Source organism: Penaeus japonicus, unplaced genomic scaffold (genome assembly GCF_977035675.1).
Source record: "Penaeus japonicus unplaced genomic scaffold, GWHDUDI00000001_assembly GWHDUDI00000035, whole genome shotgun sequence".
Taxonomy (NCBI): domain Eukaryota; kingdom Metazoa; phylum Arthropoda; class Malacostraca; order Decapoda; family Penaeidae; genus Penaeus; species Penaeus japonicus.
This window is the reverse complement of record NW_028234437.1, coordinates 20189237-20201736: the sequence shown is the minus strand read 5'-3', so window position 1 is coordinate 20201736 and position 12500 is coordinate 20189237. Positions and strand designations below refer to the sequence as shown.

The 12500-nt window shown below is 35.0% G+C and overlaps 1 protein-coding gene across 10 annotated transcripts in view; it reads left to right on the top strand.

The window, feature by feature from the left end:
- LOC122255364 (uncharacterized) overlaps positions 1–12500 on the top strand; it is a 217062-nt gene that overhangs the window by 182327 nt on the left and 22235 nt on the right. For all 10 annotated transcript variants that reach the window (XM_086531097.1, XM_086531096.1, XM_086531095.1 and 7 more), the window contains exons 12-28: positions 427–535; positions 655–891; positions 1184–1372; positions 4763–4939; positions 5092–5322; positions 5453–5647; positions 5914–6108; positions 6450–6614; positions 6802–6994; positions 7473–7656; positions 8182–8381; positions 8643–8810; positions 8943–9067; positions 9261–9380; positions 9630–9745; positions 9894–9993; positions 10394–10583. In XM_086531097.1, the coding sequence (XP_086387223.1) occupies positions 427–535; positions 655–891; positions 1184–1372; positions 4763–4939; positions 5092–5322; positions 5453–5647; positions 5914–6108; positions 6450–6614; positions 6802–6994; positions 7473–7656; positions 8182–8381; positions 8643–8810; positions 8943–9067; positions 9261–9380; positions 9630–9745; positions 9894–9993; positions 10394–10583 (2894 nt within the window). The remainder of the gene's footprint in view (positions 1–426; positions 536–654; positions 892–1183; positions 1373–4762; positions 4940–5091; positions 5323–5452; positions 5648–5913; positions 6109–6449; positions 6615–6801; positions 6995–7472; positions 7657–8181; positions 8382–8642; positions 8811–8942; positions 9068–9260; positions 9381–9629; positions 9746–9893; positions 9994–10393; positions 10584–12500) is intronic.

Genomic DNA, 12500 nt, shown 5'->3' with positions numbered 1-12500 from the left:
TACACGCACACATACATACACGCACACACACATACATACAAGCACACACATTTATATATATATATATATATATATATATATATATATATATATATATATAATATATATATATATATATATATATTATATATATATATATATCACAGAAACTGTTTTGTTTTTTCTCAAAAATGAGATTTACATGTGTATATATTTCAGTGAGTGTGTATTCATTATGTATGTAGAAAGTGAGCATATTTATCTAATGAAGAATGTGTTGTTTAATGCTATCAAAGAATACAAGAGAAAAGCCTATCAAACAATGATTATTAACTCACAGTATCATTATATTGATAATAATGTAGGTGTATGTAATACCAAATAAAGTATATCTACATTACTACACCTGCTTTACAAGCCATTTGTTTCATACTTTATACTTCACAGAATCGTGCGTGACTCGGAGCAAGGTGTGGCACCAGACCTACCCCAGAGCACTGTTTCTGCTGTCCGAACAGCCCTCTCAAATAGACATGTACAAATCCATGAGTTACAGGTACAGAACTTTTATTTCAATAACCAGTTAGTCCATGATCAAAAGTAATGTATTGCTTTGTTTTCTGGTTCCTTTTCCAAGACCTCCTATAGTAATGTCTGTGTTTTTACTTCCTGCAGCTTAAGCTAACTTCCACCAAGGATCAACTTGCATCTTTGAAGAAGCAATATGAGGCAACTGAAGATTCTCAACGGACCCTGGAAACTACCATTGCTGACCTCCGTGATGAGTTGGAGTCGGTGCACAGACAGAAGGAGGAGATCGGAAGGGAGAAGGAGCGACTCACAGAAGACCTGGATGCAGCTGTGGCAGAGAAGAGTTCCCTTGAGAAAGCTAAGCAGACTCTCAAAGCCCAGGTAGGTTCTTTGGTTCAGAGTCATGCAGGGATTTTCAACATATTCAGGAAAAAATATTTTTGTGGTTGGTGAAATATAAGCTTTTATTAGTAGTTTAAAAGGCTATAGTGTGCAGGTATCTATAGGTTTAATATAAATATGTTTACCTGTGTGTTTTTATCAAAGAAAATGTCTATGGATCTCAAAAAAAGGTTTGGTGATACAACATTTGAACTAATATGATACAAACTTTAGTGTCATTGAGTGCCTCTGACCCGTGATATAATTTACTATTATGAGCTTTCTCCAATAGTTGCAAACTGCAGAAGAAGAAACAGAACGCAGAAGCAAGCAGGTTGCCGAACTGGAGAAGGAGAAGGCAGCTTTGGGCGAAGAACGAGCTTACCTCAACAGTAAGCTTGGGAAGGAAAAAGAGGAAGTGCAGAAGCATGTTCACACCATCACTGTTCTCAACTCTGAGCTGGCCAGTGTTCAACAACAGGTACAGTGTTCCTTCCTTAATCCTTTCGATAGAAGCAAAGAGATAAGGCTATGTAGATTTGGTTGTATATGTTTTATGGTTATGTAGTCGGGATGATGTATTAAGGTCAGTTGATGGGTTTCGTGTTATATAGGAATTTCATGAAATTTCATTTCAAAAGCTTAATTGTTCCAGTTTAAATATGATAATGAAATTGACTCTTTTATTCATACAGTATACATTTCTGTTATCATTTATTTGTCTTTAAGTGTTTTTGTTCTATTGATAGAGATATAAAGAAAGATGTAAACAGGTTGAAAACAGTTTAACATGGCCATCTGGGTGAATGATGTATTGACAGATATTTGAAGCTTTCTCTTTGACAAGCACCTTATTTTTAGTTTGTTTTGTTATCACTGGTAGCTGAAGAAAACACTTTTTTTTAGTATGTGTTTGCTAATGAAAAGTTGATTGAGTACAAAAACAACTTACATAACACTGCAAGTGATATAAAGTATATGGAAACTGGGCACAGTGTGAGATAGTGAAAGCTGGCTTATGCTCCCAGGCTCGATTATTTTATTTTCAAGTAGATGCTTTACTGTTTCTAACTAAAGCAGGAGAAAAAAAATTAAGGAGTGCAAACCATTCAACTGCTCCAATATTTACAAAATTTTATATAGTGTAAATAAAGTATTAGATTGAAAATTCGTTACAATGTTAATAGGTTTACCTTTTTTTTAAGGAAAGCCTTTGTAGGACAAAGATACTATTTCCATTAACCTTTTCTGTTAGTGCAACCTTAACCTTTTTGATAGTGCAATATGGAACTGTGGTAATTGGCCACATTGAGTTTTATTACAGGTTATTCCTCATCTTGTTCATTCTGTTTCTCTTTTATCTAGTATGATAATAATTTTTGATAATGTGCATCACATGTATTTTATGTAGATCATAGACTTGGACAGTAGGACTATAAAAATTCAGATAGTTGTCCAAACAGTCTTTTTACTCAGTAGTTTTGATCTTTTCATCTACCCTTCACTGTTGTATTAACCTCTTGGTCAATCTGCCCTTAATTGAACATCTTAAATGTTCCTTCTATACTTCGACGAAGGAAAGCTATAAGGTAAAGCACTTTTACAATAGTAGTTTTTGTCTAGAAATCAGAAAGTCAGTAAGAGTGAAAGTGAGATTTGGAATTTTTATTTAGTCATTGCTAAAACTGTTATGTCTGCTTTATATTGATGAACAGTAAGCAAACGAAATTGTACATTTCTTGTTTTATGATGACTAATTGGCAGCTAATATGAATAAGGCTAGCAGTTACATGCCTCTTCACACCAAAGGATAAGCATAATTTATTGTTGGAGTTGTGAGCTGTAAAAACTATTTGTTAAAATCTGTGTTTATTGTGTGTGCTAGTGTTTGGTTTATCCATGCTCATCCATTTTTGAATATATAAAATGATATTTTAAGGCTGTGGTATTGTCCCCTTAATGTTCAGTGTTGTTCAGCAGAACAGTAGATGTTATTCAAAGGACATAGAAATATTGCATTTATATAATTATAATGTACATAATCATGCAAGATTATTCACTCCATAGTAAGAAATGTATTTGCCTACACTGTGATTCATGTATGTGTGTCTGTAGTTGACACAATGGAAAGGATATTAAATTCAATGGAACTTTGTAGGAGTCAACAGAATCCCCTAGAATCTGACTGGATAAAATCACTAATTGTAGATCATCATGTCCTTTGAATATCCTTTGCAAGTTCTATGTGTTTTTGTAAAGTGATGGCTCTGCTGTACATGATGTAATCTGCCTTTGTTTTGTGCACCATGTGGATGTCTTCTATAATCTAATCTTGCTTTGCATTTAATATGAGACAACTTGGGTTACAGAGTGTTTGTTATACACCACAGATGAAAGACCTTCCTAAGTTATGCATGTAATCCAATAATGCAAAGTTGTATATGAAGTAAAGTTCACTTCAAAAGGGAACTTCCAAGACAAAGAAGTTTTTGTACATATTATTGAAAAACAGTGCTAGGACACTGTGAAATTAGGTGGTCTTGCAGCCAGTGCAATTGTGACTCCAATATGATTCTTGAACATTTTTTATCATTCATTTGTGCAGTATAAAGCTTCACATTGTACAGGTGTAGTAGGTGAAAAGAGAGGTACTCCATCAAGTTTTTCCATCTTCCATGGTCATTTCATGGTTTTGATGATTTATTGTTTCATATACTACCCTCTTTTAAGAGCACTTATCCTTAGTTGGTCAGTGTTAAACATTGACATCTGTAACATAAATGGCTGCTGCTGAATCTTGTTAGGTACCCTTCCTAGTTTTCTTTTTTCATACTATCTTCAGGTACCTGAGGTAACCAGTTAGATATGCCATACAAATAACTTCAATGCAGCTACAAAACTATGTTTCCGATAAAAGTATTTCAGCCTGTTTAACCAGGTATTTCACAAGAACAAAATATGTAAAAGATATACTAACTTACTGAGCCCAGAAATTCAAGTCTTACCCTCAAAATCCAGATCCTCACTCTGTGTATGTATGAATACATGTGTGTGCTTTATGGTGAAGGACAAGTCTGGAGTGGATTAGGATGGGAATTAACTCAAAATTGAATTAAGAAAACTTTCACAGGTTCCTCTTTTGCATCTCATGGAAATTGGTAATCATATTAGATCCAGAAGTCTCATATCCATTGGTGATTTATTTAGACTGAATGAAAGAGATTTATGGGAAAGATAGAGGATAATATTATACATAAATAGCACTGATCATGTAAGGGTAAGTTCATTAGAAAGGGAAGGAACAATTAAGAAAGGAAATAGTTATCTACTGTCCTCTGTATGATACTGCAAGATTAATCAGCATTGATGAAATAGATCAACTGCTTCATTATACTAAATATTTAGTATGAGAAATACATATATTTTGAGAAAAAAAAACAACTAAACAGTAAGGGAAGTGTTTTTGGTTTAGAAGTTAGAGATAGATTTAAACCTTTAACTGTATATGTACATAACCTTTAAATGTATATTCAAACCTGTGTTTTAGTGATATTTGTTTGCCAACTGCTTGAAATCTGTATATATGATTTTAACTTTTAAAACTGGAATCATTCTAGATGTTAATGTGATTAGTTTTAGTATGTTTATTTGAAGTAAGATCATCATTCAGATTTTTTTCTTGCTATTGGTGATATTTTGTAATCACTATGAAATACTGGTGTTTTTTTTATGCTTTTATTGTTATGAAATATTAATCAATGATTTAGGGTATGGCATGGTATTTGCCTCACACTTATGAATATAGATACAACTGTGGGAATCATTATTCATTTCCATATATCAGAATACAATTGGTTAATCTTTCTTACAGGTAACCATTCTATCTGAAACCTTGGGGAAGGTCCGAGCTGCTGAAGAACGATTAGACCAGGAGAGAGATGAGCTGAAGGACCAGATTCGAGGAATGGAGCGGCAGCGAGCGGACCTTGAGGCTAAGCTGGCACACTCCCTGCGTCAGGAGACTGACCTAAGGGATGCCCTGGAGAAGGTATGCTGTGCTAGTGAACCCTGAAGCAAGATTTTTAAAGCAGATATAATTTCTCTTTCTATTTCTTTAATTTTTCTTTGATTTTGTTCTGATTTATTTCCTTATTCTTGAATTTCTTTTTTACATTCTCACCTCTTACTCTTTTTTGTAAGGTTGAGTCTTACAACATCAATTTGGGCCAAGACAAGTCTCAGCTGGTGTCCAAGATCACTTCACTGGAGACCGAGCGTGCAGCATTGGGCACAGAGAGAGCAGAACTGCGGGCTGAAGTGGAGCGACTCAAAGACGATCTGGAGGCACTGGAGGAGGAGCGATCCAGTCACGAAACCACTATAACTACTCTCAATGAAAAAATTAATCTTCTTAATGTTGACAAGGAGAAGGTAAGTTTTATGAAACTGTAATTTATATGCATATTTCGGGAGCATTTAGACTTGAGTAATTCTTATAAGTTTGAACTTAAGTGAAAATCCTGAACTGAACAACTTACCCACTTTTTTTTTATTTCTACAGATTGAATTAGAATTAAATGACATAATATCTGAGCGAAATGAGCTACACGGACAGCTGACATCTTTGGAAAGAGTCAAAACTAATCTAGAAAGTGAACTCACCACAGTCACAAACACATTGGCAGAGAAAGTCAAGCTTATTGAACGTCTCAATTCAGACAAGGAAGGACTGACCAAGGAGAATGCTGAAATGGAGGCAAGTATCCAGCATATTTTGCTATATATACGTATTGTTGATTTTATAGTTGTTGATGGTTGATTTTTAAAAACTCTTTACAGCTGGAATATATATGTATATATGTGAGATGGTTTGAAGAATTAGAGTTTTCTTTCTGTCATGAGATACATCATGTTAGAACCTATAAAACTTATATTTTTATTTCAGTCTCCTGATTTGAAAGTAACATAGAATTGTACAGCATCAAATGATTACTTATTTTTATATATACTTTTTTTTAACAGGTTAGGCTTACAGGGGCAGAGAAGGAGCTGGCAGCTTTGCGTGAATCATTAGCTACTCTAAAGGCTGAAAAGCAGAGTCTTGAAAGCTTTGCCACTTCCTTAGAGAAGAAGTGGTCAAACAATGAGGCTCGGCGAACACAGCTAGAGAAGGAGAACCAGCAGTTAACAACAGACAAAGAGCGTCTCAGTACTCAGGTAAGAGAAGGTTTGGAATGTTAGATCAATGTGAATGTGTGTATAGATGTGTATATGTATGTGTTTGTGTGTGTGTATGTGCGTATGCGTATGTGTGTGTGTATATGTATGTATATATGTATGTATATGTATATATATGTATTTATATGATATATATGATATATATATATATATATATATATATATGTATTTATATGATATATATGATATATATATATATATATATATATATATGTATTTATATATTTATATATACATGTTTCTTTAATAGTTTGTAAATATAAATGTTTATATCTTTTTCTTATATTTAAAGTTACTTATGTTAAATATCATGTTGGCAGATGAACAAACTCCAGCGTGAGCTTGAGGGCGAATTATCTAAGTTGCGAGAAGCACGGACTGTTTTAGAACGTCGTTTAGATGAAAAGGAAACTGAACACAAGAAGTCCATCATGTACATGAAGGACCAGCATGAGGAGACCATTGACAGTTTACGCAAAGAAAAGGTATGAAAGAAGTTTTATAATGTATTAAACTCTGCAACTTATGCAGCACAAATAAAATTGTTTTTGGTCTTCAATAATTGCCATTGTATGAAAAATTTACTTATCAGTTTAGCTTTTTATTGATATTCTGTTTTAAAGAGCCAAGGGAAATACAAGATAATTATCATGTCTTTCTAAATATTTCCAGAACAACCTGCAATCAGAGTTGGAAGACAAACTGAACTCGACCATCCACTCTATGAAGATGGAGAGAGATGAGCTCGAACTCAAGAAGGACCAAGAGATATCGAACCTGAAGCGCTTTACCGAGAAACTTCAGCGGGAGAGAGATGATTCAACTCTCCGATTTGAGGAGGAGAAGCATAGGTCAATGATGATAGGTAGGTCTTCATGTATTGGATATCTGGTTTATTGATGCCTGAGCACTCAATTTTTTTCTTTCTTTCTTTCTTTCTTTCTTTCTTTCTTCTTCATCTTCTTCTTCTTCTTCATAAGCTGTGTTTGTTGTAGATTCAGTATCTTGTAGCCTGGGAATATACTGTAGTGAGTTTGTTATTAGATTTATCCAAAAATGTAACATGTACATGCTCTTAAATCACAGTATCTGCATTTTACCATCAGTTACAGTCAAATTTCAATATTCATTGTTCTTTGACCCATCCCACTTTATTAGCCCAGTGAAGGTGGATGTACACTTGAATGTTTGTATGAAATATTCCCTTTTATTTCTTTTTTTTTTAAGGAGATAAGGGTTAGATCAGGCATGATGGCATTGTAATTCTAGTTTTGATAGATAGTTGTAACTCAGTGATTGTTATGATTTGGTTTGCTCAAAGTTCCATATACATATCTTTCTAGCCAAACAAGAAATCTCCAGCTTAGAAGAGAAGGTGTCTGTCCTGCAACGAGATCTGTCAAGCTATGAGAACCAGTTGGAGCAACTTCGCCGTGAGGGGTCCAGCAAGGCTGAAGCAGGCCGAGCAAGTGAAGGGGCCCTGCACACCCAGATCGTCAGGCTCAAGGAGGAATTGCACTCATCTAGGTGTGTGGGCCATATGCTTTCCTTTTTCTTTCTTTCTTGTGACTTTTTCCTTGAAGAGTACTGTAATGGTGATGATAATCATGTGTTTATATTGTTTTACAATGAGCTTGATCACACTTGCTCACTACATACATAAGGCACAAGAAATCAGGAAAATGAGTCTTGCTGATGCTTTCCACTGTTTTGGGGGAAGGATGTTAACAAGTTTTCTTGCAGCATATTATAAATTTCTAGATGATTAACTTCTGCAATTGTTCAGTCATAAACCTTTTGTTGTTTTGCTATACTGAAGGTGGTGTGCTTCGAAAGTGCATCAAGTATTCCAGTGTAATAATGTCTGGAGCACAATGCTTTCAGTGTTTTGAATGAGAAATTGCCTGCATTTCATTTGCATTTTCTCTTTTCTTATTTTTTGGGCACAGTTTGCATGGGATTGTATTAAATAGAGTAGTGTCCCATTTCTTAAGTGGTAATGCTGAGAGGTTAAAATGAAGCAGTTGTACCTCATGAGTTTTTCTTCATCAGTCAGCATTTTGAAAAGCAGCTCAAAGACGAGAAAGACTCATATGAGCGCAGAATACGAGAGCTCCAGAGCCGTCTAGATGAATCCAGAAGAGATCATGAGGTGGAAATCACCTCCATCAAGACAGACTTGAGACTGGCTCGGGAGGATGCATGTAGACTTCAGCAGGATTTGGAGGATGCAGAAGAGAAACTCAAAGAGGGTAAAGCGCTTGTGATTTTGTGGTCTTTTTAACACACTGTTCTGCTGTTAATGCTGTTGCCCTTTTCTGTTGTTTTTTTATTGGCATTTTTGCAGGTATCCCTTTTTTTGCTCTTTTTTCATCAGTTTGTGCTGGTGCAGAATTGAGTTTATACTTACTCATTATTGTGTATATGTATGAAATAGATACTGAAATTATAAATATATTAGGTTAGAGACTTAATCCTGATCATTTCGTCTTTGCTCTGCTCTTGCAAAACAGCGGAAGACACCCGGGTAACATTAAAGAAAGAAGTAACAAGACTCAACGAGGAAATGAGAACCAGCGAAGAACGGCATTCAAGTGACCTGCAATCTTTCATCAAGAAATCAGACAACGAAAAGAGAGATTTGCAGAAACGCATAGATGATAAAGATTCCAAGCTGAACAGTAAGTTTAATTGTTATAGAATAATGTTTTGATATCAGTAACATTAAACTTTGATTATCTTCAGTTCCATAATCCAATGCAAACATTGATCACAAGAGATAGATATCAACATTTTTGATTTGCACTTTTCAGCCCTAGAAGTCTCTGAAGCCAAGCACGCAGACTTGATAGCCCGCATGACAACGCAACTCCGGGAACTCAGCGCCACCAAACAAGATGCCAATAGGGAGGTTTCTGACCTTAAGAAGAAGCTTCAGGTTAGAAGGGCCTACATTAGATATGTTTGCTTTTTTCATGTCGAGCTCCATTGTTAGATAAAGCTGTAGATAAATCTGTTTAAAGTTTCTAGAGAATTCTGATATATGATACAACCCAACTACATTTGATAATATTATGGCATTTGAATTTCTATTTTGCAGTGTCATGTATTTTATTGCAATTTTTCCTCAGCTATTGGAGACCGAGGGTATGGGCAAATCACAGGAATTGGAAAACCTCCGTCTCCGCCTCACGCAAGAGGAAGATCGTCATAGTGAGAGTAGGAAGGAGGTCAGCAAGTTGAAGACTAAGGTAAGGAGGGATAACCATTTCTCAGAGGCCAGTATAGTAATTCATTATTATACTTTAGTTTGTGAATGTGTTTTTCCATACAATACCTCACTAGCATTGAGGAGGATTCACAAGCCCATTGACAGTTGTGTGATAGTTATTTTGATATTTTATTCATGTTAGCCCTCTGCCATTGTAATCGATGTAGGAATACTGGTCCATATGGATGAAATTTTGAGGATAACTAAACTAACAAACAATAATGTGCAGCTGGCAGAGTATGAGAGAGAGCGAGACAACCTGCAGACGGAGTTGGCTCTTCTTGAACGCAGACTGACAGAGCTTGAGGACCATCATGCAGCCAAGGAACAGGAACTTGCCTCAAGGTAGGCTATCTTTTTTTCTCTCTCTCTCTCTCTCAAAAAAAAGAATAAGATAAAGATGATAGAATATTTCTTGAAAAATATACTTGTGTTTTTTTTATGATATTTCTCTCCTTTCAGAAGTCTAAAATTATTCCCATTTTCCTTTCAGTCTTGAGGAGTCTCGTGCAAATGAGCGCAAGCTAAATGATGAGAAGAAGAACCTTGAAAATTACCTCAATAATGCTAACCAACAAATCAGTGATCTCAAGGTAAATTAGACCTAACTTGATTTATATACTTCTTTTTTTTCTCTTTTATTTGGATAGTAGATTGCAAAATCTAGAAACCTTGAAAATTACCTCAATAATGCTACCCAACAAATCAGTGATCTCAAGGTAAATTAGACCTAACTTGATTTATATACTTCTTTTTTTTCTCTTTTATTTGGATAGTAGATTGCAAAATCAAGAAACAGCAAAATAGAAAAAAACAAAAGCAATGTTAATCATGGACAGAAAATTGTAAAATAATTATGTAGTTGAATAGATCAGCTTGTATTGTAGGCTTAATGTGTCTGCATACTGATGCTCATGTTTTAGAAAAAAAATCCACTAACTTTTTTTCTTCTTCCTCTTCCTCTTTCTCTTCAACTTCTCTTTCTTTTCATAGGTGAAATTATCCAGAGAGGAAGGTCATGTCGAAGCCCTGGAACAGCAGTTGACCACCCTCGATAATAACAGAGACCAGCTCGAGAGGAAACTACAAAACGTGTACACATCATTACGCACTGTCACTCGCATGTACCAGGACACTTCGCCAGCTTCACCTGCATTAAGGAGCAGGAAGGGCACCAAGATTGGTTGGTATAGCAAGCTTTTGCGGTAGTCAGTAGCAGAGGAGAGCCAGAACGTACGTGGTGATAAGCCAATGTGATTGTCTTTTGCTAGGTCATACCTCAGAGGGATAATAAGTATTTCTTTGCATGTGTTCTAAGACAGTTACAGATATGCTTCCAGCTTTGATATCCAGGATTGCATAAAAAATATATATATATATTTTATACATGTTTTATTTTGATTTTGATTTCTCTCTCTCTCTTTTCCTTTTATTAATTCATATATACTTCTTTTGTTACTCCTGTGGTACCATCTACTTTAAATTTGTGAAATATCTAAACTGAACCAGGAAAATAATGTGAAGCAAGAGATCAAAACCTCCAAAGTTCATCCTGATGCTGTTGCATTTCCATGTGATCACCAGCATCATGGCTTCAACCCCCTCCAAGCCAAGAAGTGAGCCCATATTCCAAATCGGCAAACCAGCCTCTGCACTGGACCAACATGCGAAACCGTGCTCTGAGGCAGTAACAAATCTGGTCAGGCCTGTCTTTTTTTTTCTTCCTCATCTGTGCACAAGTAAGATCTGCAAGAGTTGGTAGACATGAAGCAAGCTTTGACCTAGATTTATGGATGATGGCTGTCATTTGGATCCTCTGGAGTGCTTTGAGAAATGTGTTAAGACATGTGTGATAGACACTGGTATACCTTTTGAAGTTATACCAGTCATACCAGGAAGGTAGTTGTCACAGATTTAACATCATCTTTGAAAGATTGTCATATTTATAGACAAAGAACACTTGGAATTAAAGAACCAGCTAATAATTTGATAGGCTTTTGAGCTTTATTCTTTAAGGAAATCAGTATTGATTTTCACATACTTTTATTATATAAATTTAGGATTTAGAATTTAGAGTAAGATAAAATCTGATTTCAAAATAGGGCAAAGTGACAGAAAAAGTAATTTTGCTTCTATATATGTTTGGTTGAGGAATCTCTTTTTGTTTTTGTTTTTTTCTTTATTTTTTAACAAAATCTGAAATCAAAATGTTTTGACCATAGGAATTGTCTTGTATTATTAATCAGTTTATAAAGATTAAGAATCCTTTTCTTGGTTCAGATTCTTGAATTATGTCATGATACCTGTTTAAAATTCATATAAAGTTATATACAAACAAAAAACAATTACCATTAAGTTCTATGATTAGTTGTTTCAACATGTCACAGTGCATTCAGGATAGAGAAAAGAACATCTTGTTTGATGTCCTACCCTAAAGAATTACTTGAGGAAAATGAACGAAGACCTCCTAGTCCATTCAAGTCAGCTATTACAAAAAGCTGAAATTGTGTTACATACGTGAAGATGACCTCTGTCTTTTGGAAACTGAGAAGAATACAGCAGAAATGAAGGGAAAAGAACAGAAGACCATCCAGTGAATGATTACAGATTATATAATGCCACATGTATGAAAAGGAATTGTCAGTATTTTTGCTGATGCAATATTTTGTATCCTTTCTTAACCTTTAAAAGACAAAATGTGACAATTGTCATTTCCAAGCATTTGTGCACAAGCATTGAAATATGGCAAAAGGCATCAAAAGAATTCAAATGAGAATTATTTGAGCTCAAGTAATTGTGCATCAAAATAGTTCACATCCTGTGTGCACATGGACCTCCAAACTCCACTGTGTTTTAGGGTTAAGCCAAAAGAAGAATCAAGTAACATAAAAGATTCCACAATTATATGAGATGGGTTCATTTCTTCGTCTTGGATGAGGTCAGAACAGTGGTATGAAATACAACCGTGCTCAGCTAACATACAACAGGTAAAAAGTATGTCTTTAACTATCACTATTGATAAGTGGCTATAGCATTATCTATATGTATTTTGGCATATATAGATATAGATTGTTTTTCTTCTCTTTGTTTCTCTCTTGCT